The sequence below is a fragment of the Camelus bactrianus genome, chromosome 10, assembly GCF_048773025.1.
Source record: "Camelus bactrianus isolate YW-2024 breed Bactrian camel chromosome 10, ASM4877302v1, whole genome shotgun sequence".
In the NCBI taxonomy this organism is placed as follows: domain Eukaryota; kingdom Metazoa; phylum Chordata; class Mammalia; order Artiodactyla; family Camelidae; genus Camelus; species Camelus bactrianus.
The window spans coordinates 63,481,229-63,508,367 of NC_133548.1; the positions used below are offsets into that span (position 1 = coordinate 63,481,229).

At 47.4% G+C, this 27,139-nt stretch overlaps 2 protein-coding genes across 3 annotated transcripts in view; one reads left to right on the forward strand and one right to left on the reverse strand.

The window, feature by feature from the left end:
- On the reverse strand, window positions 1-20,710 carry VSTM5 (V-set and transmembrane domain containing 5). The gene is made up of 4 exons (XM_074372883.1): window positions 20,578-20,710; window positions 3,178-3,504; window positions 2,924-3,064; window positions 1-2,792 (listed from the first exon to the last, which is right to left on the reverse strand). Exons 1-4 carry the CDS (start codon window positions 20,666-20,668, stop codon window positions 2,749-2,751), a joined length of 603 nt encoding a protein of 200 aa, XP_074228984.1. The 5' UTR covers window positions 20,669-20,710; the 3' UTR covers window positions 1-2,748.
- HEPHL1 (hephaestin like 1) overlaps window positions 20,039-27,139 on the forward strand; it is a 191,082-nt gene continuing 183,981 nt past the window's right edge. The window contains exons 1-2 of one of the 2 annotated variants that reach the window (XM_074372873.1): window positions 20,039-20,170; window positions 22,624-22,761. The gene's annotated coding sequence lies outside the window, so the exon portion shown is untranslated. Of the gene's footprint in view, window positions 20,171-20,807; window positions 20,946-22,623; window positions 22,762-27,139 lie in introns of those variants that run through there. The other variant, XM_074372875.1, reaches the window with a different exon arrangement.

Here is a 27,139-nt window from a genome sequence, read left to right on the forward strand (position 1 = left end):
TTAAGAGTTACCTTTTATTCAGCAGACATTCTGAGGACCTCAAGCCCAGGAGGCAGCCTCTCAGATCTTTCTGAGATTGTTCCAAAGAGGTAGGGGAGGAGCCAGGATATAAGAGTTTTTGCAACAAAGACCAGGTAGTCGGAACATCAGAAGATGACTGTTAAAGAAAACCCCGTATCTCAAGTTAAGGAACTTAGTGCTTTTCTACGTATAGGAAAGTGCAAAAGTCTGGGCTCACTGAAATCATTCCTTTGATGTGTACTTTAGCTCTCTAGGGCCAGTATCCTGTTCTTTCCCATCCTGAGTCTCCCAGGGGGCACTGTTACGGGCGGCTGCAGAGGCTGAGGACTTGGCAGCCCCAGCCTGCTGGTCTCCATCCAGAGTTCCCTCCAGCTCACCGTTGGGGGCGGCAGTGGTTGGCTGATGACTTGATGGCTGCAGGTTCTTTGTTTACTGATGTGGCTGGCAATGTTTGTCAGTCACAAGCTGATGGAAACCTCTCCCAGGGCCTCTGAGTTCCCCGCTGGGATGGGCTCACACAAAAAGGACCAGGGCTTTATTTTCAGGTTTTATTTCAGCCTTTAAAACAATTTTTCTTTTCACAGTTTGAAACATAACTTAAGAGTTGAACATTTACAGTGGCTAAACCTCTATGATTTAATATTTTCTTTTTTGAAAAACAGACAAAAACCTCAGGCTCAAGAATCAAGAACTCTCCCCAGGAATATTCAAAATGGGGGGAGCTTTAAAAGTGCAAAATAAAGGAATGGAAAGCTGAGGGAATAACCTTTCAGGAAGACTTGGGGGTGGAATTTAATTTACATGTGGGTTTGTGGGGAGGGGGGCTTTCTCACTAGGTATTCTTTTTCTATTTCTCTTTTTATTACAGTGACCACCCCTGACTTCTGAGAAGCTGAGAGGGATAGTTCTGGAAAGCGGGCAGCGTCAAGAGGACAGACTGCAACGGCTACCCACATCAAACCAGCTTCCTGCCTCTGGGCTTTCTGCATGAAAGAGGAGGAAGAAATCATCAGGTTATCCTCGATCCCCTTTACTCTCCGGCGCTCCTCACCCTGCTTCTTCATGGCACTGGTCACCCATCCTTCCTGGCGCGTGCCTGGTTCCTCTGACTGCTGCCATGGAGAGGGCACAGGTGTGCGTGTTCATACACGTGTGTCCAAGAGGTGGCCTGGGGTGAACCGCTTCTCCTGGTCACGTGCTTGGGCTACAAATCAGCTGTGCAGGTAACTGCTCTCTTGCCTTTGAAGTCTGGTAGTGCTGCTGGAGCTCTGCTCTAGGTCCCGGACAGCTCCCATCCGAGTTCTTCTAAAAGATCCCTTCCTGTAACCCTGGGTTCATTATTTAAGGAAAGGCCTCGGGCCAGCTTCTCCAGGCAACTTCTTACCTGCCACACGAGAAGCAGAAAAGACACAGACACTGGAGACTTGAAGTGAGCGAGAAGACAATGTTCTAGCTCTCCTTCATGCTTGCATGGGTGAATTTGCAGCTGAGGGCTGGGGACACAGCTTCTAAGCTCAGCCTCCACCAACAATCGGGGCGGTACCTTTGGCTTGCAGCTAAGAATGTTGGAGAGAGAGGAGAGAATGGAAAATAAATTCACGCCTGCCTTAGAGCTTGGGATGAACTCATGTAAACACGGCAGCCGATAGCTTGAGAGACTACGGACCACGGCCGGCTGGGATCCAGTCCCCAGGTTCACCTGGAGCCCCAGTACGCCCCGGGCATTTCACCATTTTCCAGGACTCGGATAGTATAGTGCTTATTGCTTCCTAGGCTCTTGAAGATTCCTCATGCTTTCCTTCAATCGACTTACGCCACTGCGGGCTTCACTTGATACCCTGACTGAGAGGTAGTGCTCCTTACCCAGCTGGGAGCGAGCCAGGCCCTGACTGGAGGCAGGAGGTGTGAGTGACTGAGGGGACAGATTCGAAGCCCGCGCTGACTGGCTTTCCCGTTGCACGACCCAGTCTGCAGGCCCAGCCTCCACACAGGTAGCGCGACCCAGCCTGTCAGGGGGCCAGCAGGAGGCCAGACATGGCCCATGGTGGAGATGGACTGTTTTCCTCACGCCGGCCTCAGTCAGGGCCATAGAAGGGAAAATGCAATTAATGTTGGAGCAAGAGAGGGAAAGATAATTTTCTGCTTATTCCTTGTTTCCAGTGCTGGTCCCTCCCTAAAGCTCCAGGACATGGCGGGGACCTCTCCTGCTCTGAGCAGCTCGTTACAAAACAGTAGTCTCTTTCCTTCTGCCTCTGCCTCTCAGGCTCTCACGCAGCTCCCAGGAGGAGGGTACAGCGGAGGAGATCGGGGCACAGAGAGCTTGTTCCGAAGCTGGCTGTGCACTTGATCTGGAAATACTCTGACTCTGGATCCAAGAATCCCTCCAACGGCCATGCCCTAGCCAAAGCAGAGTGGAGCAAGGCCACAGCCAGGGCCCTCCCTGGGCCCCTGGTTACAAGTCAACATGGCCCCAAGGCCGCAGCCAAGTTCAGCTCACAGCCTCCAGTGCTCTCCTCCCTGAACTCCGTGCAGGTGCCAGAGCTGACTGTATCCAATCCAGAGTCCTCAGCCCCACGCAATCAACCCTGTAAATGTCCAGTGGTCCCATCAGGAATGGGCGGCTGTGGCGGAACAGGAGGCCATGGAGTGGCCTGGCCATGTTTGCTCCTTTCGTTGGAAAAGAACGTTTTCCTCTTGAGGTAGGAATGTGACGGGGCTCGGCCTCGGCTAACACTCCACATCTTGCAGCTCAATCTCCTCAGTGGTGCTCTCTGCAAAGCAAAAGACAAATACACGAGTTGCACACACTGGCCAAGGGTGGTTGCTTGGTGAGAACAAGGTAACACATGCCACCTCTGGCCATTAAAGCATGAACTGATCATCACAAGGTCCAGAGAATTACCTTTGAGCTTGTGTCTTCTCTTCCTCTGGAATTTATACGCACACTTATTACAAACCCACATGAGGCTGATTAACACTGCGGCCACGGCAGCGAGAAAAGCAAGGAAGACAGCGACAAAGTGGAGGTCTTCATAGAGGATCTCTACGGGGCAGGGTGAGGGGAAGGGGAAGATAACGTCTCTTTTAATATCATGAAGTCGGCCTCCCGCACACTCGCAGTTCCAGAGAGGCGCCGGGGCCCCGGGGGGGTCTTACCCGACACGTGCAGCACGATGGTGCCAAACTGACTGCTCCCCAGGCTCTCGGTCACCGTGATGACATAGTAGCCGGAATCCCTCACGCCCACACTGAAGAGCTGGATGGAGCCGTTGTCGAAGGTGCAGACCCTGTCCTTGTGGCTTTGGGAGATGTTGGCCTGAGTCCCTGGCTTCCACTCCACTATCTTCTGCACTCCCCAGTTGGACGTGTACTTCCATTCGATGGTGGGGATGCCGTGGCAGGAGTATTCAACCGAGAGCAGGATGTCCTCTTCCACCGTGGCGTTGATGGCCGACTGGGGAATGAACAGGGACACGCCCTGACCTGCGGGATGGAGTGCTATACGTGGGGCCACTTATATGGAATTACAGTGAAGGGAACTTCTATAAGGCATTAATTTACTTGGCAAATATTTATTGAGTGGCTATTACATTCCAGGCTCTCTTCTAGTTTCCGATGATGATGTTACAATGGGGAACGTTATGGACTGAATGTTTGTAGCCTCCCCAATTTCTATGTTGAAGCCCTAACCCCTCAGTGTGGCTGTATTTGGAGATGGGGTCTCTAAGGAAGTAATTAGGATTGAATGAGGTCATAAGAGTGGGGCCCCGCTCCAATAGGATTAATGTCTTTATAGGAAGAGACATGCCCTCCTTCCCTCCCTCTCTTTCTCTCTCCATGGGCACACACGGAGGAAGGGCCATGTAAGGTCACAGTGAGAAGGCAGTTGTCTACAAGCCAGGAAGAGAGCTTTCATCAGAAACCAAACCCTGCCAGGACCTTGATCTTGGACTTTCTAGCCTCTGAACTGTGCAAAAACAAATTTCTGTTGCTTAATCCCCCAAATCTGTAGATTTTGTTAGGGCAGCCCAAGCTAAGACAGTGAACAAAATACAGGATTACTATTCACTACTCCCTAGAGCTTCCCTTGAATAAGGGAGATATACAAGGGTTAAATAAACACACGAGATCATTCTGACTAACAAGCGCTTTAAATGAAACAGGCACTAGTGACCGGTGGGGATGGAGGCGGTACAGAACATTAGACAGGGTCAGGGCTGGGTTTTACTCAAGGGTGATGGGAAGCCCCGGGAAGGAGGAAGGCTTGGATGAGAATGTGACATTGTCTGTTAAGCTTGAGAAAGTCGCTGTGGAGAAAGAACACCTGGAGGTGAGGGGGCCAGAGTAGAACCGGGAAGAGCAGTCAGGTGGCTGCTGCAGGGACTAGATGAGAGAGGGAGACACAGCCTTGGAGAGAGTGAAAGGCGGTCTGGAGGATGCCTTTGGAAGAATGAAGGACAGAACAAGCTGACAACTAGATGTGGAGGTGGGCGAGGCAAACAGGCATCAGGTGGACGTGTCTGCATGAGTGAGTAGATGAACAGTGGTGCCACTGGCTAAGATGGTATGTGTCATTATGTACTGACTGATTAGGTATCACACACAGGGCCTGTGCTAACAGCTTTACACACACCGTGTTGGCAAAGTGTCACATGACCCACTGCAACTCTATCAAGGATTGACAAATAAGAAACTTCATTGTCAACATGATTAACTAGCTTGTCCAAGTTCACCCTGCAAGGTGGAGATTCACACAAGGGCTTCCGACTCCAAAGCTCACATATTTAACCTCTATGCTCAAATCAAAGGTCGGTGGCTGGCAGTGGAGGGCAGAGAATGTGACAGATGGCCCCTCACACTGAGAGCAACGGTCAGGGCTGGCTGGAGACTGGTAGTGAACGGAGCAGGATTCAAGCCCACCCCCGGGTTTCCACTTCCACTTCCTGTTTGGCCCCCTCTCTCTTTGGGTGCCCAGCTGCCCCAGGACCCCTGCTGTGTGGCTCCAGGTAACCCGGCCTGTTACTTTTCCAGGACTTTATCATTGTTCTTCCCATCCCCAGCATATCCCACTAGTGTCCCCAAGGCTTGGCTAAGTGACTGGAGATAATCTGACAGATTTCATGCCGAAAAACTGGAAGGTAATAATGGCTTTCAAGACTTAGTAACGGAAAAATATTTTCTCCCCAACTCTAATTTTAAAAAAAGTTAAACTCACAGAAAGGTTGAAAGACAAGTACAATTAATATCTATACACCCTCACCTAAATTCACCAACTATTAACATTTTTCCACATTTGCTTTCATGCTTTCTCTCTCTCTGGAAGAAAACAGAGGTCAAGTTCCCAGTCAGCCCTTGGATAGCAGGAATTACGTGTTTTCTTCATCTCAGTGTTCCCCACACCCAGCACAATGCCTGACACATAGTGATTGGTCAATAAATGTTTGTTGAATGAATAAATGAATACCAATAATTATAGTAGCAAGAAGGGTGAGCCGTTCTGATAGAAATGTTGCTGCTTGGGTGGTTTGAAAAATTAGGCACATCTAAAAGCTAAAAATTATGCACATCTAAAAGCTAAAACACACAGCAAAGAGAACTACAGTTTAGTCAAGACTTTATGTGCCTGTTACTATATTAAATGTTCATTAGGTGTTTTTTTTAACAGTACTTTTATTGTTTGACATGAGAGTCAGCAGCATGCCCATGTAGCTGGGAAATGGCAACGATGGGATTTGAATGCAGTTCTGACTGATTCAAAACACAGAGGTTTTCCTCTCTACTTGGTGACTATCAACTTATTATGTATTTATCTATGTTTTCTGATTTCCCTGACCTCCAGTATGAGCAGCTGGGATTGTGATGACTGTAAGATTTGGGGAACCGTATTTAGAACTAATGACAAACCTGGTCATCAACTATGTGTATTACATGTGCACCCTCTGTTAACCATGTTGTCCAGGTTGTTGACAGACCAGTCTCCTGGGTGTCTACCAGTACTTTTAATAGCCTTAGGGATCTCCATTTTGAGCAGTTGTTACTTTGGCCCAAGAAACAGCAATACCGAAAAACAAACAAAAATAAAAGCCCAGTTTCCCAGATGCCGACACAGCTGGAAACTGGCCAACTGGTCCTTGTTAATTCCTATATTTTCTTTTGACCATAAAAACCTCCTCCTAATCAGACAAACTAACCAGGCATTTAACTGGGTTTTCAGAACAAAGAATTCCTCCGCCTGACACACAGAAATAGGAATAAATAGGGTATGGCAATGATGGAAAATCAACAGTTCCAAGAGTTTAAAGGCAAGCTGCTTGTCTACTGTTTAAAAAGTTGAATTAATGAATAACCACCCTTGCAGCTCATGCTAAAATCATGCCAGAACAAGTCCAGAGGAACTTAGTGGCTAGACCAATATTCAGACCTGGCTCAAATGTTCTACTCAAGGAGGCTGGCCCAATAAATCAGATTTTATTTGTAAAATGGATGCCAGGCAGCCATTAGCAAGAATGAGCTTTATGTGGGCAAAGGAAGATGCCTATGACATGTTACTCAATTAAAAAATAAATTTACATGCACGAGGTCCTGGGTTCAATCCCCACTACCTCCATTAAAAAGAAATAAATAAATAAGCCTAATTACTCCCCCATAAATAAATAAAAGAAAGTGCTTACTTTAAAAAAATTAAAAAATAGGAACAAGCAAAACAAAGAAAAACATAAATTTATAAAACAGTATGCTGTGATCTTATTTGTATTTGTATAAATATATGCTAATATGTATGCATTTTGTACAGAAAAATGTTGGAGTAATATATGCTGTGTGAAAAGAGATTTTCTATTAGAGACTGGATGGTGAAAGAACTTTTTCAAGTTATACATCATTTTCAAGTTTTCACATAGATTAAATTGGTAATTAAAAAATGTTCTAAAAATCTTGTAAAATTCTCCTGATTAGACCAAGCAATCTGGTGAGCAAAGTTTAAAGTTTAAAAGTTTACCTTGCTCTTCACCTTTTTTTTTTTTTTACTGAGTTATAGTCAGTTTACAATGTTGTGTCAATTTCTGGTGTACAGCACAGTTTTTCAGTCATACATGAATATACATATATTTGTTTTCACAGTGTTTTTCACCATGAGCTACTACAAGATTTTGAATATATTTCCCTGTGAAATACAGTATAAACTTATTTATCTATTCTATATATACCTGTCAGTATCTATAAATCTCAAACTCCCAGTCTGTCCCTGCCCACCCCACTCCCCACTGACAACCACAAGTTTGTATTCTATGTCTGTGAGTCTGTTTCTGTTTTATATTTAAGTTCCTTTGTAGTCTTCTTTTTTTTTAGATTCCACATATGAGTGATATCATATGGTATTTTTCTTTCTCTTTCTGGCTAACTTCACTTAGAATGACATTCTCCAGGGACATCCCTGTTGCTGCAAATGGCATTATGTTGTCATTTCTTATGTACCTTGCTCTTCATCTTTACTTGAATTCCATGTGGAAAGAAGAACTAAATTCTACCTATTTCCCAGATAGATGCAGATGCCTCCTTTAAGGAAGAGGTCACAGAACTGAAGATTTTACCAAGGCAGAAATCCCTGGAACCTGAACCAAGGGGCTTCTTGAAAGCCTGATTTACTGGAGCTGGTGAGACCCCCCTGGGAACTAATCAGGGAGAAAGTACCAGGCAGGCAACACCAGCTACTGAGCAACGGTCTGGAATATAATATTCAGAATGGCTCCTTATTCCTTTTCTTACAAGTAAAATACAGAGGTAATACTTTGCTGCTTTTAAAAAATGGATTATTTCCAAAGGATATATTTCCTGGAATCACAATAAAGGTCACTATGGTTCAGACCACAATTTTGGTGGACAAGAGCATCAATCCATGGGGAGACAGATAATGCCTGCCATGGAGGATACAACTCATTTTCACCTCACTTATCTGGAAAGCCACTTATCCAGCCAGTGTGATCATCAGATGAGAACCAGGAAGCAAGCATCATCATCGTCAGCATCCTCATCTAGCCCTTAAGCAGCTAAGTTAGACATCAGAAAGCCTAGTTCAAGAGTCTTAATTCAGAACTTGGTGGAGCAGGGTGGTGGAGTGATGAGTCACATCACAAAAGGGTATTCCAGGTGCGGCCAGGTGCAGCGGGGACACCTGATGTGGAAAGATCTGCATGGGTTCACCGCGGGGACTCCCAGCTGTGAGACCTGGGGACAATCCCTTCTGACAAAAGCCTCAGCTTCCTCCGCTGTGGAACGAGGACTGGAAAACCTCGGGAAGAGAGCAATGAGGAGGGGGTCGCACAAGCGGTGTAAGGCCCAGCAGGGGCTTAGCACCTGGTGCCCGTCCAGGAGCTGCAGCCCCTACCATTCACTTTTCTCCATCCTTGTGTATTCAGCCTCTGGTGACCAACTCTCCTGGTTTGCCCAGGGCTGAGACTTTCCCCAGAACCTGAGCATTTTAGTGTTAAAATCAGGGCAGTCACGGGCAAAACAGCACAGTTGGCTACCCTGACCCTCACATGTTGAAGACCAGAGATAAAATCTAAGACAGACAATGGCTAACTTCAGAGGCACCAAAGAGGGTGTAGAGGCAGCCAGCTCTGGGTAAACAGAGAGGACAAAAGCCACTCTTCCCTTAACCCTCTGGCTCCCAAACACACTTGCCATGGGTCAGCTGTCTCGCCGCATCCCGTTCTTAGCAGGGGCTCTCACCAGTGATTGGCCCAGCCCGGCACTCACCACTCTTCCCCAGCAGCAGGGCACTGGCCCCTGGGTGCCAGCTAGGTGAAGAGTGTATCATCATCCCCACTTCACAGAGGTGCAAGTTCAAGTCACCGGGGTTAGGTAATTTGCCAAAGTATGCGGCTGAGCAGAGATGTAAATCCAGGGAAGTCTTCACCATCCCCGTGATGAGCCAGGACGTTTGTTTGCAGGAGCTGGAAAGGGGGGAGACCCCACTGAAGCTGAGGCTTGAAGAATAAGATTTTGGAAGGGATAAAGAGCAATCCCAGCCAAGAGAACAGTGAGGGGCATGATGGAGCCCCATGCTTGGGACCAAGTGAGTAAGAAACACAGGTAGGCTGTACCATGAGGAACCTGTCACAGGTGAGGATCCCCAGAAAGAGTTATCTGCAGGCAGGGAGGACCCAGGATGGTATTCAAATAGAAGTGTGGCGGTGTCTCAACTGGGCTTCAGGAAGGGCAACCTGGCAGCAGAATCTATGGTCTTTTCATCCGCACACATCACCCGCGCGGCCCGGGCCCACCATGTGTGCTTGTCTGTGCAGCTTCAGGAGAACTCTGGGCTGGAGCCCAAACAGCTGAAAACAGCCTGAGGTGCTGGGTGTAGCCAGACCTGGTCTGGACTTGGGGGAAGGGGTGCACACAAAAGGTCTGCCCTAGGCTTGTGAGCTCTTTGCTGGGAGAACTTTCTGATTCATCTCAGAAACCCCAGTGCCCAGCACAGGGTCTGGCACTTCACAGATGCTCACCATATACTCATATATCATATACATATATATGTAACATATACATACAAATACGATGTATATATGTATCATATACATGACATACATATGAACAAACAAAGACACGTGTGCCCTGCTTGTTGAACTGCGCTTATTTGGAGAGATCAGGAGAGTGGGTGGGGGGAGGATCTGCGTTGAGCTGAGACAGCAACAGACAGATCTGGCTGAGGGAGGTGCTGGCAAGACCCCTTTCCCAGCCCCTAGTCCACTGAGAGTCAAACAGCCAGGAGGAGACACAGCACAGCTTTAAGCTCCAACTACTACATCCACGTCCCTGCCTCACTTCCGCCATTCTTGAAACAAGTGAGCCTGGAATCTCAGAAACACAGCTTCATGAGGGGCCAACACAGCAACCCCCAACAATGGCTTTCAGGTTTAGATGCCGTGAGTACCACTGATGACTGATGCCCGCACGTAATTTGCAGCATCCCAGCCCTCCTGTCAGCTCAGGTAATAACCCTCTCTCTTGGTGGCCGATTACTCGGAGACCAAAGCTCAGCTCCTCCCTGAGGGAACATCCCCCATTCCCTGATCTTGCTGTGCAAAGGCCTTGGGAAGTCACCCGGATGTCAGCCAAACCCAAACAACATGGACAGATGCAGGTTTAGATTGAGGCTGGCAGGCTGCTCCCTTCAGGTTCTTGTATTGGTGCCCCAAGGAGAAAAATCACTCCAACATAGCAAGAGCCACCAATTCTATTGGCAACCCCTGTTAAGTACTAGCTGTCACATGCAATGATCACAGCCCAGCGAAACCCAGGCTGGGAAAGCTGAGTGACTTGGATGCTATCAGACTGGGAAATATGAGAAGGTGAAGAACATTATGTTGCCAGGAGTGTGGAGGAGTTATACTCCGTCACCACCGTGGAGATTACAAATGGGTGCGACCTGCTGGAAGGGCAGTCTGGTGAAATGTATAAAAATATTCAGTAGCACATACCTCTTGACCCAGAAATTCCACTTCTAGGAACTTTTCCTACAAGTCATAAGGGCACACAGAGGCCAAGATGCACGTGTACGTATTGTCACTGAAGCACAGCATAGCCAACTGCAGCAGAAAAAGGCTGGACACAACCTATGTGCTCACTGGTGAGGGGCCAGTAAAGGAAAACTGTGTCTCACTCCACAAAAAACACTTCTGACACTCCCGGAAGTGAGTGCAGCCCCCATGGTTTAAGGGCTCAGCCTCACAAGACTGCCCCCCATTTCATACACCAATCACAAGTCCAGGCCTCCTGGACTTCTGACCAACCAGCTGTAAGTTGGAAGCTCTCCAACCCTTTCAGTTACAGTTTTCTTAAAAGTTTCCATTACAGAGGCATGATTGATTAAATCACCACTACCATCTGACTGATGGACTCAATCCCTAATACCTCTCCCTTCCCCAGAAATTGGGGGTGGGGCTGAAAGTTCCAACCTCTAATCACATGGGTGGTTCCTCTGCCAACTGGCTCTCAGCTTCCAAGAGTTATCTCATTAGCAAACAGAAGACACTCATCACTCTGGAGATTCCAAGGGTCTTAGAAGCTTCTGTGTGGGGAATCAGGGACTAAGACCAAATACTATAACCCAAGATGCCTTTATCACCCAGAAAATGACTAGGGTTTTATGAGCTCTCTGTTAGGAACCAGGAGCAGAGCCCAAATATATATTTATTATGTCATGATGGGTTAAAAAATTATCCATATTCATACTTTAGAATACTACAGAGACACTGAAAAAACAAGATAGATCTCTAAAAATAATGAAAAAGCACAGGGCAGAACAGTGTGTAGAGATTGTTTCCACTTGAGCTATGATATGCATATATGCACATGTGTACACACAGAGATGAACACTTATCCGCAAGATGCACAGAACACCTCTGGAAGGGGATTCTCCAAACCAGGCACTGGGACTGTCTTTGCGGAGGGGACTGGGTGTCTGGGGTGGCAGTAAGCTTTACATTTCACTTTATATCCTTCGGACAGATGAAATATTTTAGCAAGTTTGTGAATTACTTACATAAAAACAATGTGTTCCAAAATATGAATAGAATGCATGCCAAAGATTCGGGGGGAACCCCAGATTTTTATGTTTGAAAATGGTAGTAATTCCATTTTACACAACTGACAACATACTTCACAAGCACTGTCTCCAACTGTGAGGCAGGCAGGGGGCTGGGTTTAAGGACTTAAGCTTTTTGCTTCGCCAGCACTTGCTTATTTGATCACTACTTTACAGACGAGGAAACTGAGGCTCAGAAGTGTGACATAAGTGCCCAAATTCCTGCCAAGCAGAAAATGAGCTGAGACTGAAACCAAACTCGTTACCCCACAGCTGCCTCTAATAAAGAAGGCACTTTGAGAACAGAGATGGAGTTTTTCACTTCTTTCATGTTTCCCAAAACAGCACATTTCTCAGTGCTAGTAAAGACTTCAGAGACAGATGTAACAGGAAGCCAGAGTGTAGACTTGGGCTTTCCAATATGGTAGCTGCAAGCCCCAAGCAGCTGCTGAGCACTTGAAATTAGCTGGTTCTAACTGAGATGTGCTCTAAATGTAAAATAAACACCAGATTTCAAAGACTTGGCATTGAGTATGTTAACCAGAATGTTAAATACCTCATTAATAATTTTTCAGATTTAATACATGTTAAAATAATATTTTACACATATTGGGTAAAATAGAATATATTATTAAACTTAATTTTGACCACCATTTCTTTTTATTTGTTTAATGTGGCCACCAGAAAATTTAGAATTACGTATATAGCTTGCATGTGTGGCTCCCGTTAGGTTTCTATTGGGTAGCATTGGTTTAGACCATCACTCCCCTACCCTCTGGCAAAAACATCCTGTTTCCTTGAGGTTGTTCTACCCTCTCCCCTCCTCATCATTGTGAATGCTCTGTGCCCCTAGTCTTCCCTCTTCATTCTTTAAATACGTTGGCAACTCTACTGCAAGGTATGGCATCATCCTACATACCTCCAGCATCCCCACTGACAAACCATCCAGCATCCTCGCATTTTCCCTCTCCCTCCAGGAAAGCAACCTGCTCTAACCACCACCTTCTCTCCCTCCTGTTTACTGTTCATCATCTCCATTGGCCTTCTTGGTCCTTCCACTCTAACTCCCTCTGCCCTTCCCAATCCATCCTCCTCATTTCCCTCCCTATCCAGCCTGGGTACCATGGCCCATCATGTCCCACACACTCATGCCGAAATTCTACAAACTCCAGTGGCCTCCGTCTTTTCATCAGCTCTGCCTGGCAAAACCCTCACCCTGGATCAACAACTCTCTACTTCCTCTCTGCCCAGACCTGAGACCTGAGCCATCAGCCCTGTGGGAGAACGCCCCACAGAAGACGCTCTCCGGAACAACAAAGCACCCTGTTTCCAGCGTACTTTTGAGAGAGCCCTCTGTACTGCCAACCTTACTATGTTCTCCACGCAAACTCACTCTTCCTTTTCCCATCATTATTATGACCAGGTCCCTCCAACTTCTTTGGACCGCCAATTCCTCCTCATTCTCAGCAGATGACCTTGTCCTCCTGAGACACTGCTAAGTGCTCTCTCCTGTGTGGAGCGCCTCGTGGCTTCTGGGCCACCACACTCACCCTTCTTCTCAGCTCCTCTGCTGTAGACTGGAAAGAGTGAGTCTGGTGTCCTGCTTCTGGGCATTGGCTTCCAAAAGGGATGTGATCCTGTCCCACAGTAAGCCCAAGGCGGGGATATCACATTAGTACAGAAGGGCAAACAGCCATAGGAGCCTCGTGTTAGGTCCCCCAGCAGGTGCCTGCTTCCAAGGGACCCACATCGCCCTCCTGATCCCTTGGCACTGATGATGTAAGTCTATCAGAGGAACTGTTCCAGCACCTTGCACCTAAGATACAAGTCCTCCCCAAGCCCCCTTCCTTTAACTGTTAGGCAACTTATCAGATTGAATATGAAGAAACTGACCAAAGTTGAAAAGTCCAGTTTAACTAAAGAAATATCACCCACTACTGGCCCCGAGGGAGAGAAGACAGCTTGAGTCTGTGCTATTTCCTGCTGCTCAGAACACCCCTCCCACCCCCTAACTTGACTACCTCCTACTTTGCCTTCAAGGCTTCTTCAAGAAGTCTCCTCCCAGCTCCTAGCTGACCTAAATGCCTTTCTCAGTGTTCCGGGGGCATCTGACCTCAAATCAACCCGGTAGGATATGACCTCTCCTCTGGGTCATGTGCTGAGTATCCCTGGCTCCTGGCGTGGTGCCCCTCCCAGAGGAACCATTTATTGAACCAAAGCAAACTTGGCTTGCTTGGCAAAGCAGCCTGGCCTCCTGACTTAAGCCTGGTGGCGGAGTATCTCTAGGTTCGTCAGGACCACACTACAAATAAGGCACAAGCAAGACGCCTCTACACACAATGGTGGGTGTTCTGAGAACAAAAGATGGGAGAAAGGTGCCTGCTTCCTGACCAGCTGTTTCCTTAAGGCAAGACTAATGGAGGGGACCTGGAAATGGTCTAGTTCAGGAGCTCTCTGCCCAGTCACACATTATAGAGTCACCCCAGGAGCTTAACTCGAAACCAGACAGTGCTGGGTCCTGCCCTTGAAGATCCGGAAGTAACTGGGGGAGGGCGTGGGCCTCTCTAGGTCTTACAAGCCCCCAAGGAGGTTCTAAGGTATAGCCTTGGCTGAGAGCCACTAAGCCAGTGAGCCCACCCTTCTGCCCCTGCGCACTCAGAGAAGGAAGGTGGCCCCATATACAGGGCTCGCAGCCAGCACTGGGGCTGGGACCCTGCCCCTTCCCAGCTGGGGACTCCCCGGGAAGCCCGAGAGGGGCAGGGAAGGAAGCCCCGTGGCACCGGCCTGACCTGCCCCCAGGGGTGCACCTCGGCAGGGGAGAGGCCACTGTGCACCCTGGACCACAGCGAGCAAGGAACGTCCTGTGCTCCCTTTACTGTCCAGTGTGTCCTTTTCCGTTCGCTCACAGTGCTGACTGGTGCCTTGGCAGCCCAGCAAGCCAGTCACTGGAGAAAATCATCTTCCAACTTCGACCTTGCCAATCCTGCCTCTTTCCTACTCCTGTTTCTGCTGGATAAGTAAATACTTTCTTACTCCAAGTCCATGTTCCAGGGAAAACCCAGATGCAGGCAGACTAGGGCCCTGACAGTACAGGAAACGGGGTGCAGTGTCAGTGGGGTCTCTGAGCAGGGCACCAGTCAGGTTCCCAGCAGGTCTCTGCTAAGGTCCATGCACGCTAAGCAGCATATGTATACTACGACCCCACCTCCCCTTCTGTTGTTGAGCACACCCAGGCCCTGCCAGCCCCACGAGGATGAGTGCACCTATTTTTTTGAGCACTTGCTCTGTGCCTGTAACTCTCTTCTCCACCCTGTCCTGCTGTCTACACTTACTCATCTTTCAAGACTCAGTCTCACCTGCTCCATCCCTACTTCCCAGGTAGGAGGATGCTTCCCGGTGACAGACAGAAGAAATACACATTCTCCAGGGAAGGACTCAGCTTCAGTCCAGGGTGACAGAGGTCATAGCAGAGCTATTGATTTGTAACATGCATCTTGACTTTAGATATATCAAAATGCATCGACTTTAGATCTATCAAAATATTAGAGGAAAAAAAAGTCTTACAGCAGATGAAATATATAGGTGTCCTTATGTCCTGGGGATAATGGAGAAGGGAGGGTCTTCTGACTGCAGCCCCTTCCCAGACCAGCAGGGAATATACTCATGACTCCCCCAGAGACCATGAATAAAGAAATTTGGGTGACTTCTGATTGATGCTGCCCCTCCCTCAATAGCTTCAGTGTAATCCTCCAGGCATTTTTTGAGCACTACCCCCATGGGAAGGAGGTGTGTGTGCAGGGGGCGCCTGTCAGCCAGGAAGTGGCACCCCACCTTGCTCATCCTCCAGACAATGTGCACAGCACCAGCACTGCCCTCGGCACCCTGAATAAGGGCTCCGCTCTTCCCCAGGGAGGGCTAAAAGCTGAAAGCTTCCATGTCCATCAGGAGGGGGCCAGCCAAGTATAAAGCAGCATATGTATACGGTGATGGACATAAAGCAGTTGAGAAGAAGGAGCAAGATGCCTGCTATCGACGTGGACAGAGCTAAAGATTTGCTCTAAAAACTAAGTTGCTGAGTAACAAGTACAGCATGGCTGCATTTTTTAAAAGCACACCCAAAGACCACTCTCTCTGGTGGGTACAGTTAATGTACACAAGACCACTGTCTGTGAATCTGAGAGTGCAGTGCGGAGACAGACCACGCCTCATTTGCCTGTTTCATCTGGGCCAGTGCAGAGTCTGACACAAGTAAGTGCAGAGTAATTGTGTGCCCCGTGGACAGCTGCACAGGTGACCAGTGGGCCTTGTCCTGGAATGATGGAGCCTAGGGTCTCCCCAGAGCCTCCAGGGGATTCCCCCCTCCTACACCGGCCTTCCCTCCCCTTCCCACCTGTGCTACCTCTAGCTAAGCCCAGAACCCATAGGTCCACCTGCTTGTGGCCGCCCTGGCCTATCCACTCCGTCCCCAGACCCAGGCTCAGCCCCACCGCTGCTCCTCGGTTCTCCTGGGCACTGGGCCATGAGTGACTCAGGGGGACCAGCTCCTCTCTACCCAGCCCCACACTGGTAAAGTGGAGATGCTACAGGATGCTCGTGTGTGTATTCAAGTGTGCACGTGTGTGCAAGTGCGTGCGTGTGTGTATGTGTGTGTGACAGGCTGCTTTTTAGAAGCTGGGGTTAGAACACAGGAAGCAAGCTGACTTGGCCTCAGGCCATTAACCAAACTTTCCTACTTCAGTCTTGGATTATCTGTTTCCAAATGACAGGGAGCACTGATACTCAGGGACCTGATGGCCAACTTCTCATGTTGAGAGCTGAGAAAGGAAACGAACAAGGGTCCCAGAAAGGCGCCCCACCTAGGCCAGCTGCAAAAGGCCTGCCAGCTTTCTGAGGGAAAAGGCCTCGAAGCCCCTTAGCCAGTCTGAACACTATAACAAAATGCCATAAACTGGGGGCCATAAACAACAGACATTACTTCTCATGGTTGTGGAGGCTGGGAAGTCCAAGATCGAGGTGCCAACACACTCAGGTCTCCGTGAGGGCTTTTTCCCTGGCTTGCAGATCGCCACCTTCCTGCTGTGTCGTCACGCGGTGGAGAAAAGGCGCTCTGATCTCTCCCTCGTCTTATAAAGATGCTAATCCCATCATGGAAGTCCCACTCTCAGGGCCTCATTTAAACTTAATTGGCTCCCAAGGGCCCCACTTCCAAATACCATTATATCAGGAGTAAGGGCTTCAACATACGAATTTCAGGGGGACAGACATTCAGTCCATAACATTCTGTCCCTGGACCCCTCCAAATTCATGTGCTTCTTGCATGCAAAATACATTCATTTCATCTCAACAACTCCAAAAATCTTGACTCATTTCAGCTCATCTAAACGCCACATAAAATCAGATGTGGGTGAGACTTGAGGTACAGTTCATCTTGAAAGAAAATTACTCTCTAGCTGTGAACCTGTGAAACCAGGTAAGTTATGTGCTTCCAAACTGCAGCGGTGGGACAAGCAGGGGATAGTCAATCCCATTCCAAAAAGGAGAAATCAGAAGGAAGAAAGGCGGGATGGGTCCCATGTGAGTCCCAAAACTAGCGAGGTAAACACCATTACCTCTTAAGGCTCAAGAACAATCCTCTTTGGTTTGATGCTCTGTCTTCTGGACCCACTGGGATGGTGGTCTTGCCTTTTGGACCCACTGAGGCAGGAGTGTGCCCCCACCCCTGCAGCTCTGCTGGGCATTTCTGTGACCCCCAGAGGCTCTGCTGGGCAGCTCTGCCCTCTGGAGGCTCTGGAAGGCCTCCATCTTGCCTGTTGAAAACAAGGCAGTGGTTCCCCCATTTGAAACCAAGACAGCACTGATGATCACTGAATTGCCCTCAGAGTCATTTTTTTCTTGTCTGGAAGTATTGCGCCCCGTTCATAGCTGAACAGCCATAAGGTCAGTCCTGTAGGATCTATCAAATCTGACAGCCTTCCTTCTTTCCATCGTCTTCATCCCCTTCAGTTAAACTATCGGTGTTCCTGCTGCGGTGGCTGATGAGAGCCAGTTCACTCCAAGACTGATCTCATCAGATGGTCGTTTTGGCCACAGGCTTCATGTTCTCTTCTGAACATGCTGCCTCTTTTTTCTGTAACATGGACAGGCTGAGATTTTCCACATCTTTAAGTTCTGGTTTCTTTTCCCTTAAGAATTCCTTTTTCAAGTCATTTCTCTCTTCTTGCATTTTACTGTAAGCAGACAGGAGGAACCAAACTGCTCCTTCAACACTTGGCTTCAAAATCTCCCCAGCTAACGATCTAATTTCATCACCCCCAAGTTCTACCTTCCACAGAATGCTTGAACATGAGCACAGGTCCCAGCCAAGTTCTTTGCCACTTTTGAACAAGGATCACCTTTTCTCTACTGCCCAACAATGTGTTCCTCATTTCCACCTGAAATCTCACCATAATTGCCCTTAAAGTCTATTATTTCCAGCATTTACCTCTAAACTCCTCCAGCCTCTACCCATTACCCAGCCCCAAATCTGCGTCCAAATTTTTAGGTATTTGTAACAGCAGCACTTCATCTCTCAGTACCAATTTCTGTCTTAGCCATCTTGGGCTGTTATAACAAAACATCATAGACTCGGTGATTTTAACAATATAGTTCTGGATGCTGGGACATCCAAGATCAAGGTGCCAGCTGCCATCTTGCTACGTGGTCACACGGCAGAGAGAGGGAGTTCTGGTCTCTCTTCCTCTTCTTTTAAGGACACTACTTCCATTATGGGGTCCCCACCATCATGGCCTCATCTAAACCCAGTTATCTTCCAAAGGTCCAACCTCCAAATACCATCACATTGGGAGGTTAGGGTTTCAACGTATGAATTTTGGGGGGACACAAACATTCAATCCATAATAGTCTCATTCATAGAGAAAAGGCTTCAAATGTAGGGTGTTCCTGTGTCTGCGTTCGCGGGGCATGCTTTCACGCAGACTTCAGTGTAAATGATGAATATCTGACTTTCTGGGTGGAAGCTTTGGACAGAGGCTAAAGAAGCAGAGAATCAGGGAGCTGGTAACAGGAGGAGGCTCTCTCTACATCATCAGGGCTGGCCCCGAAGCACAGGCCTCCATCAGGTAGGTGCGCACCCACTCAGTACCTTTAAGGGGGTAGACTCTAGCTGGCCCTGGACAAACTCTGGGGACCCAGAGCTGAGAACGGGTGCCTGCCTTCCTGGAGCTTATAGCTCTGCAGAAGTCAAACATTCAATGGAGAATTGCAAAACTTTGACCCTTTCTCCAGGCTTTGCACATGCGTCCTTTTTCTCTAGGACATCCTGCGTTCCCTCTGTCCCACTGCCCGGGCTGCTCCTGCCCATCTGTCACTGGGTAGGTGTGGCCCCCTTTGGGAGGCTTGCCCTGGTTCCCCAAGTCTGGGTTCTGAGCCTCCAGGGCTTCCAGAACTTTGGCACCTCTTGCCTCTCAGAACTTGCCACCCCAAGCTGGTATTTCTGTTTGCTTGTCTGAGGACAAGGCTGTGCACCATGGTATCTCCAGTAACACTGTGGCCTGCTTCCTGAAGGCAGAGAGTGCTGGTGAATGTGTGGGTGAATAAATGAATAATAAACACTGTGGCCAACGTCTGGCCCCCAAATGCCAGGGGCAGCTGTATAGCTGTTGCATAACGGTGGTTGTGCAGTGAGGGTGTAGCTCAGTGGCAGAGTGCAAGCTTAGCATGCATGAGGTCCTGGCTCAGTCCCCAGTACGTACATTTAAAAACATTAGTAAATTAGACGTAATTACCTCCCCCCTCAACCCCCTTCCAAAAAGAGAACGTTGGTTGGAAACACGTGTTGGAAGGTTGAAAAACAATAGAAAAGGTCAGTGCAATGCCAAATACACCTACACACCTGATGGACCAATAGGCTATTTCTTGCTCCACAGCCAGCCAGAGGCACGTGCCCCATCCCAGTGTTTCTGGGTTTCTGAGATTTGCAATCTCCAAAACTGGGCTCTAGCCCAGAGAGAGGTGTCAATGGGCACACTGTGCTAGACTGCCCAGGTTTAAATTCTAGCTCCACCACTGACTAGCTGTGACGCCGTGCCTGTTTCCTCACTGGCGAAGCAGGAATTAAGAGTGGCACTGTTTTCACAGGGTTGCCCTCAGGATTAAGGGATAGAAGTCGCGTAAAGTCCCCGGGGACGGTGAACGCATACGTGCTTAGGAAGTGCCGGCACTGACTATAGTCCCCCTACCTCCCGTGGCCCTGCACTGGGCATTCTCTAAACCTCAGCTGACTAGTATGTAGAACAGGAATGACCACAATGATAGCGAGTAAATGAGAAAGCAGAACTACGTTCTAATCCGAGGTTTGCGTCCACGGGAGTCTGCGGGGCTGCGAGGTGATTCAGACTCACCGAGCCGGGGCGGGGATTCCGGGGCCCGCCCGCTCCCCCGCCCACCGAAACCCTCCGCGGGGCAGAGCGGGGAGGACCACCTCCGGCTGGAGGGATTCGGCCGCACCCCCACCCCCTACCTTTTCCCTTCAGGAGAGTCTGTCGTGGGTTTATCTGAGAGGTGAGGAGGCCTACAGACACACGGACCGGCGCCGGGGCCAGGGAACGCGCGGGAGGGGAGCGGGGGGTCCCCGCAGTAGGGGGCGGGGCCCGCGTGCCCCGGGGGTCATGGACACCTGGGCTGCAGTCGGGCTACTCCAGGAAAAAGTAATACAAGTGCTGCAGAGGCGGCGGCCACCGGGCCCAGCCGCTTATCTCCCGGGCGGCTTCCGGCTCTGATAACGCCCGGGGAGGGGCGCCAGGCGCGCACCCCGAGTGGCCCAGGAGCCGGCCCGGGGGAGTCCCGCCAGTGCCGGGGCCTTCGCTCCCGGCCGCGCCCGACCCCGCGGGAGGCGGCGGTTTCCTGTCAGATACCCACCCGGCAGCCACCCGCCCCGCGCCCCGCGCCCGGGCCCGTCCCGCGCTTACTCTGCAGACAGCGGGCTGCGGCCAGGCAGAGGGCGAAGACTCCCAGCGAGAGGCCGCGGCTCTTCCTGCTCCGGCTCGGCAGAGGCCTCATGAGCGAGCCCCGTGCGCCGCGGGCCGGGCATTGGCGTGCTGGGCGGCGCGGCGCGGCGCCCGGCTGTGCGCTGTCGCAGCGGCCGCTGCACCGCCTGCCCGCCCGCCGCCTCCGCTGCCTCCTGCAGGTCCGCTGGGGCGAGATGCAGATGAGCTGGTTGTACTCTGGTTGAACCAGTTCCCAAGGAGTGGAGAAGAAAGGGGCGGAGGGAAGGAGAGAGAGAGGGAGAGAAAGAGAGAGAGGAGAATGGAAGCAGTTGGAATGCACACACTCAGAGGTAAATAATGGCAAATAGTAATCACCTTCCGTTCACACCCAGCTTACTGGTATTGATTCAAGATACAACTGGATGCTGGATAGCAAAAGGGAGGGAAAGTATTAGCTGTTGCCTGAGTACCCAGGAGAGACCATCTGATGGCTCCATATGAAATAAGAAGGCTTTTAGGAAAGTACAGTGACAGCCTGGGGTGAGAGAAGTGAGAGTAGGAGGACAAGGGAGCCTCAGGCTGCTCTGGGTGGAGCCATTTCATTGGACAGTGATGATATCTCTCCACCATCTACCCACCCACCTGTCCATTCACCCATACACCCACCATCCATCCACCCACCCACCCAACTAGTCATCCACCCACCTATCCATCCACCCACCCATCAACCATTCACCATCCACCATTCGTTCATCCACCATCCACCCACCCACTGCACACACATCCATTCATCCATCCCCATCCATCCATCCATCCAAAAAGTGTTCACTGAGAGCCCACTTATTTGCACAGGGCCTGGCACTTTGTAGGTACTCATAAAACATTGTGGGATGAAACTGGGCACTGTGCTAAGAGCTGAGAATACAACTATGAACAAGATAGTAGTCTTTAGAAATCTTAGCAGGGGGTGGGTGCTAGAAAAATGAGCAATTGGTGTATGATGCTTCTGTCTCTTTGATAAGGGAGGCCCAGGATGCTATGGGGACTTAAAGCAAGAGTAATTAACCACAGAGGGGAAGAGAACAGGCTGGGGGAGGAATTGGACTCATCCCAGCTTGTCATGCAATTCAATTACAGTTTGTTAAAACCAGATTTTCTAACCTCCCTTGCAGATGGTGGGTAGGAGAGTGGTCCAGTGCTGGCCAGTGATGTTTAAGGGATGTCTTTATGGGGAAGGTTTTTGCTTTTTTTGATAAAAGTGACAGATAATACTAGGGCTGCTCCTCTCCCTTACTTCCTGCCTTGAAGACATTGTAATGTTTAGCTCTTTAGCACCTATCTTGTATCCATGAAGTTACATGGATGAGGACAAAAGTCAATGCCAAGTAGGATTGTGGAACCAAAAGATGGAAAGAGAAGACTGTGGCAGTCTACCTCACTATCCTGGTGCCTTCTGTTTCGTAAGGGGGACTCCTTGCCAATTCCATGTATTCTTGGTCAGGCTGACAGTAGTGGTACCCTGCCGACTGCCCCGAGGTGGGCTTGTGAGGCAGGCTGACCAATCAGAGTGCACTTTTCACCATCCAGAGTACTTGATTTAGGGATGACTGGATGGGGCCCTTGGAGTCTTCCCCAGTAATGAACTGTGGTCATTGTTGGGACTGTTAAAATCAGAGGAGATGAACCTGGGAATACTGGAAAGGCCCTGAATGAAGCGTGAAGCCAAGATGGTGTCACCTAAGCTGGGAACTGGGAAGAGAGACAGAGCCTTCACGACATGGTTTGAGCTCTGGGATTCTGCACACTTGCCTTTGCCAGTTATGAGTAAATAAATACCCTCTTGTGCCTCAAAAAATTAAAGTTGGATTTCTATGACATAAATTTGAGAAAATCCTGACTAATACAAGTGGTCTTCTTGACATTTTTCTGTTTTTTTTTTTTTAATTCCATGTAAGGGGATTATTCAGGAATCACTTGCATTCATTTATCGTATTGATCAAACTTTTATTAAATCTGCCCCCCTGCCAGGCTTGTGGTAGGCCCTGTGGCTCTAAAGATGAGTAACTCACGGCTCCTGGACCCAAGAAACTCATGAACGAGTGAAGACAACATGATCCAGACTGAGAAAGGCATCCGGATGGTTGGGCTTTTCCTGCTGAGGTCAAGGTGAGAGGAAACTGGCTGTTTTGTTCACTGCCATATACCTGGCACCTGGCACCTGGCACATGGTAGGTGCTGTATATGAATGAGGAAAACTGAACTCTGAGACATGTAAGGGAAAAGGAAGAATTTCATGAGCTCAAGACTTGATAAAGTCTAGAGTAAGTCAGTGATGCTATGAGTTCCTATCCCACCTCTGTCACCTACTGGCCCTCTGGCCATGGAGAAGTGACATCAACTCTCTGACCTCTGAGGGGGTTGGACCGTACCAGAAATGCTCAACCCTGTCTGCACATGAGGAAAAAAACCACTATGGCCTGGGCCTCGTTCCAGTTCAACTGAATTACATTTTCTGGGGTGGGGCCCTGGCATTCCTGTTTTTTGAAAGCTCTTTGGGTGATTCTAATGTGCAGCCCGGGTGGAAAACCACTGCTCTAGGTTAGTTAAAAGCGTCCTGTGTCATGTTCAGTGACACTTGGATCTGAGTTTATCAGATCCTTCATTTAGAGTAGGATTCCACAGAGGGGAGCAGGGAGAGAGCATGAGTCCATTTAAGCTGTGATTATATTTACCATTTCGTTGATTCATCCTCTCTCTGTTTCTCCTTTCTTCCGTCTTTCCTCCCTCCCTCCTCCCTTAAGGGTGAGTGCCAAAGCTTATTCTCTTCCTATCCCATCTGCATGGTAATAGCGTTGCCAGGGAGCACACTGAGTAAGAAGTCTCTCTGGCTCTCAGACCCAGGAGAAGCCCACCTCTTCTACTTCTAGTTATGTGACCTTAGACAAGTTATTTAACACGTATTTACAGCAGTTTCCTTCTCTGTAAAATGGGATTCTGATATTACTACTTAATGAAGCTGCTGTGCAAGTCAGGTAAGACACAGTGTGAAGTGGGATGGTTGCAGGGGAGCCCCTGATCTCCGTCAGTTATTATGACAGGGTCCAGCTCCGTGTCTTGCATAAGAGGCGCTCAGCCATTGAATACATTTTCTTGGTGTATTCATGATCTTTACTCTTGGGTTCTAAGGCTATATTTCTTTCTCTCTCTCTTTCTCTATTATTTTTTGTTTAACTAGAGTTGATTTACAATATTGTGTTAGTCTCCGGTGTACAGCTTCAGATTCTTTTCCATTATAGGTTATTACAGGATACTAAATATAGTTTCCTGTGCTGTACAGCAAATCCTTGTTGTTTAACATCTATTTTATATATAGTGGTGTATATTTGTTAATCCCATACTCCTAATTTATCCCTCCCCCTCCCCTTTCCCCTTTGGTAACCATAAGCTTGTTTTCTATGTCTATGAGTCTGTTTCTGTTTCATAAATAATTTCATTTGTATCATTTTTTTAAGATTCCACATATAAGTGATATTATATGATATTTGTCTGACTTACTTCACTTAGTATGATAGTCTCTAGGTCCATCCATATTGCTGCAAATGGAAATATTTCATTCTTTTTTATGGTTGAGTAATATTCCATTATGTATTTATACTATCCATTCATCTGTTGATGGACATTTAGGTTACTTACATGTCTTGGCTATTAAAAATAGTGCTGCTATGAACATTGAGGTGCATGTATCTCTTTGAATTAGCATTTTCATCTTTTCTGGATATATTTCCAGGAGTGGGATTGCTGGATCATATGGCAAGTCAATTTTTAGTTTTTTAAGAAACCTGCCTACTGTTTTCCACAGTGGCTTCACCAATTTACATTTCCACCAACAATATAGGAAGATCCTTTTTCTCCACACCCTCTCCAACATTTATTATTTGTAGACTTTTTAATGATGGCCATTCTGACTGGTGTGAGGTGATACTTCATTGTAGTTTTGATACGCATTTCTCTAATAATTAGCTGTTGAGCATCTTTTCGTGTGCCTGTTGGCCATCGGTATGTATTCTTTTGAGAAATGTCTATTAATGTCTTCTGCTCATTTTTTGATTAGACTATTCTTTTTAGATTTTTTTTTTTTTTTGATACTGAGTTATATGAGCTGTCTGTATTTTTTGGAAATTATACCCTTGTTGGTCACATTGCAAATATTTTCTCCCAGTCTGTAGGTTGTCTGTTCATTTTGTTTATGGTTTCCTTTGCTGTGCAAAAGCTTGTAAGTTTAATTAGGTTCCATTTGTCTATTTTTGCTTTCATTTCTTTTGCCTTGGGAGACTGAGCTGAGAAAATATCACTATGATTTATGTCTGAGAATGTTTTGCTTATGTTCCCTTCTAGGAGTTTTAAGTGTCATGTCTTATACTTAGCCCTTTAAGCCACTTCGAGTTTATTTTTGTGTATGATGTGGGGGAGTGTTCTAACTTCACTGATTTACATGGAGCTGTCCAGTTTTTCCAAAACCACTTGCTGAAGAAACTGTCTTTTCTCCATTGTACATTCTTGCCTCCTTTGTGGAAGATTAATTGACCATAGGTCCGTGGGTTTGTTTCTGGGCTCTCTGTTCCAGTCCATTGTCTAAGACTATACTTCTAAAGGGCAGAGACGATTTCTTCGGGATTTTCTGTGGGCTGTCTCTGCCTGCACAGTGCCAGGCGTATAGAATGTGTTCAGTAAATATGTAGTGGGGGTATTGTGGTGGATGGCAAAATTCTAACTTGAATCCTGGTCTTGGCTATTCCATTATGGAAATGATTTAATATCTCTGGGTCTCAGTTTCTTCACTGGTAGAAATGAAGCGTTAGCCATTGAGTACATGGTCTGGAGCACGTGATATCATTTGCTGGATCTCAGAATATGATCTGCAGGAGATTTTCAGTCAAACATAACCAAACAAACATAAAAACAAACAAACAAACAAACCAGTTTTTCTGAAGTAGCTGGCATCTGTGAGCTAGTTGGCCAGCAGGATCTGACATTACCATTATGTACCTGAATGGCCTGGGTCTCCCATGTACAAGATGGGAATCAAGTTATTCAAGTCTGATTTCAATAAAAGTCAGGGAAAAAGTCACAAAGGCATGGCACTGTCAAGGAGTGCTGCCACACTAAAACAGGTGTGGTGAAAGCTTATGAGTCATATTTTAAAGACCATGATTTACCACTATACTTAATGAAAATTAAGGTGACCTGTATGCCACATAGAATTTTCTGATCCCATGGACCATTACTGAAAATATTGGTATAGGAGCAGTCTGCTCGAGCAGGGAGGAGTATCTTGTCGCTGACATTGTTTAGAATTGCCAGTAGATGGTAATGAAACTTTTAGGTGGATCTTATTCTTCTTTTTAAATTCTCTTTAGAGATTCCTCATTGCATCAGGGGCCAGGTGCCCCCTGCCCCTAGTTTGCCATGTTTTGAAAATGTTTGAGTGCCCTTGGATGAGATCTGTTTAGTTTCTTACAGTTGGAACATCCTTTTTTTTTTTTAATTGAAGTATAATTGATTTACAATGTTGTATTAGTTTCTGGTGTACAGCAAAGGGATTCAGTTTTATATATATATTATTTTTCATATTCTTTTCCATTATGGTTTACTATAAGATATTGAATATAGTTCCCTGTGCTATATAGTAGGGCCTTGTTGTTTATCTATTTTATATATAGTAGTTAGTATCTGCTAATCCCAAACCTCTAATTTATCCCCCACCCTTTCCTTTTAGTAACCATAAGTTTGTTTTCTATGTTTGTGAATCTGTTTCTGTTTTATAAATAAGTTCATTTGCATCATATCTTGGATTTCACATATAAATGATACCATATGATATTTATCTTTCTCTGTCTGACTTACTTCCCTTAGTGGGATAATCTCTAGGTCCATCCATGTTGCTGTAAATGGCATTGTTTCATTCTTCTACAGCTAGAATTCCATTGTGTAAATATACTACATCTTCTTTATCCAGTCACCTGTCAATGGACATTTAGGTTGTTTCCATGTCTTGGTCATTGTAAATAGTGCTGCTATGAACATTGGAATGCATGTATCTTTTCGAATTAAGAGTTTTCTCTGGATATATGCCAAGGATTGGGGTTGCTGGATCATATGGCAACTCTATTTTCAGTTTTTAAAGGAACCTCCATACAGTTTTCCATAGTAGCTGCACCAATTTACATTCCCACCGACAGTGTAGGAGGGTTCCCTTTTCTCCACACCCTCTCCAACATTTATTATTTGTAGACTTTTTAATGATGGCCATTCTGACTGTTATGAGGTGATATTTCATTGTAGTTTTGATTTTCGTTTCTCTAATAATTTGTCATGTTGAGCATCTTTTCATGTGCCTATTGGCCATGTGGATGTCTTTTTTGGAGGAGTGTCTGTTTAGGTCTCCTGCCCATTTTTTGATTGGGTTGTTTGTTTGTGTTTTTAAACATCCTTCTCATCAATAAGTTCTTAGGACAAATTTCATTCTCTTCAAATGAAAAAGTAG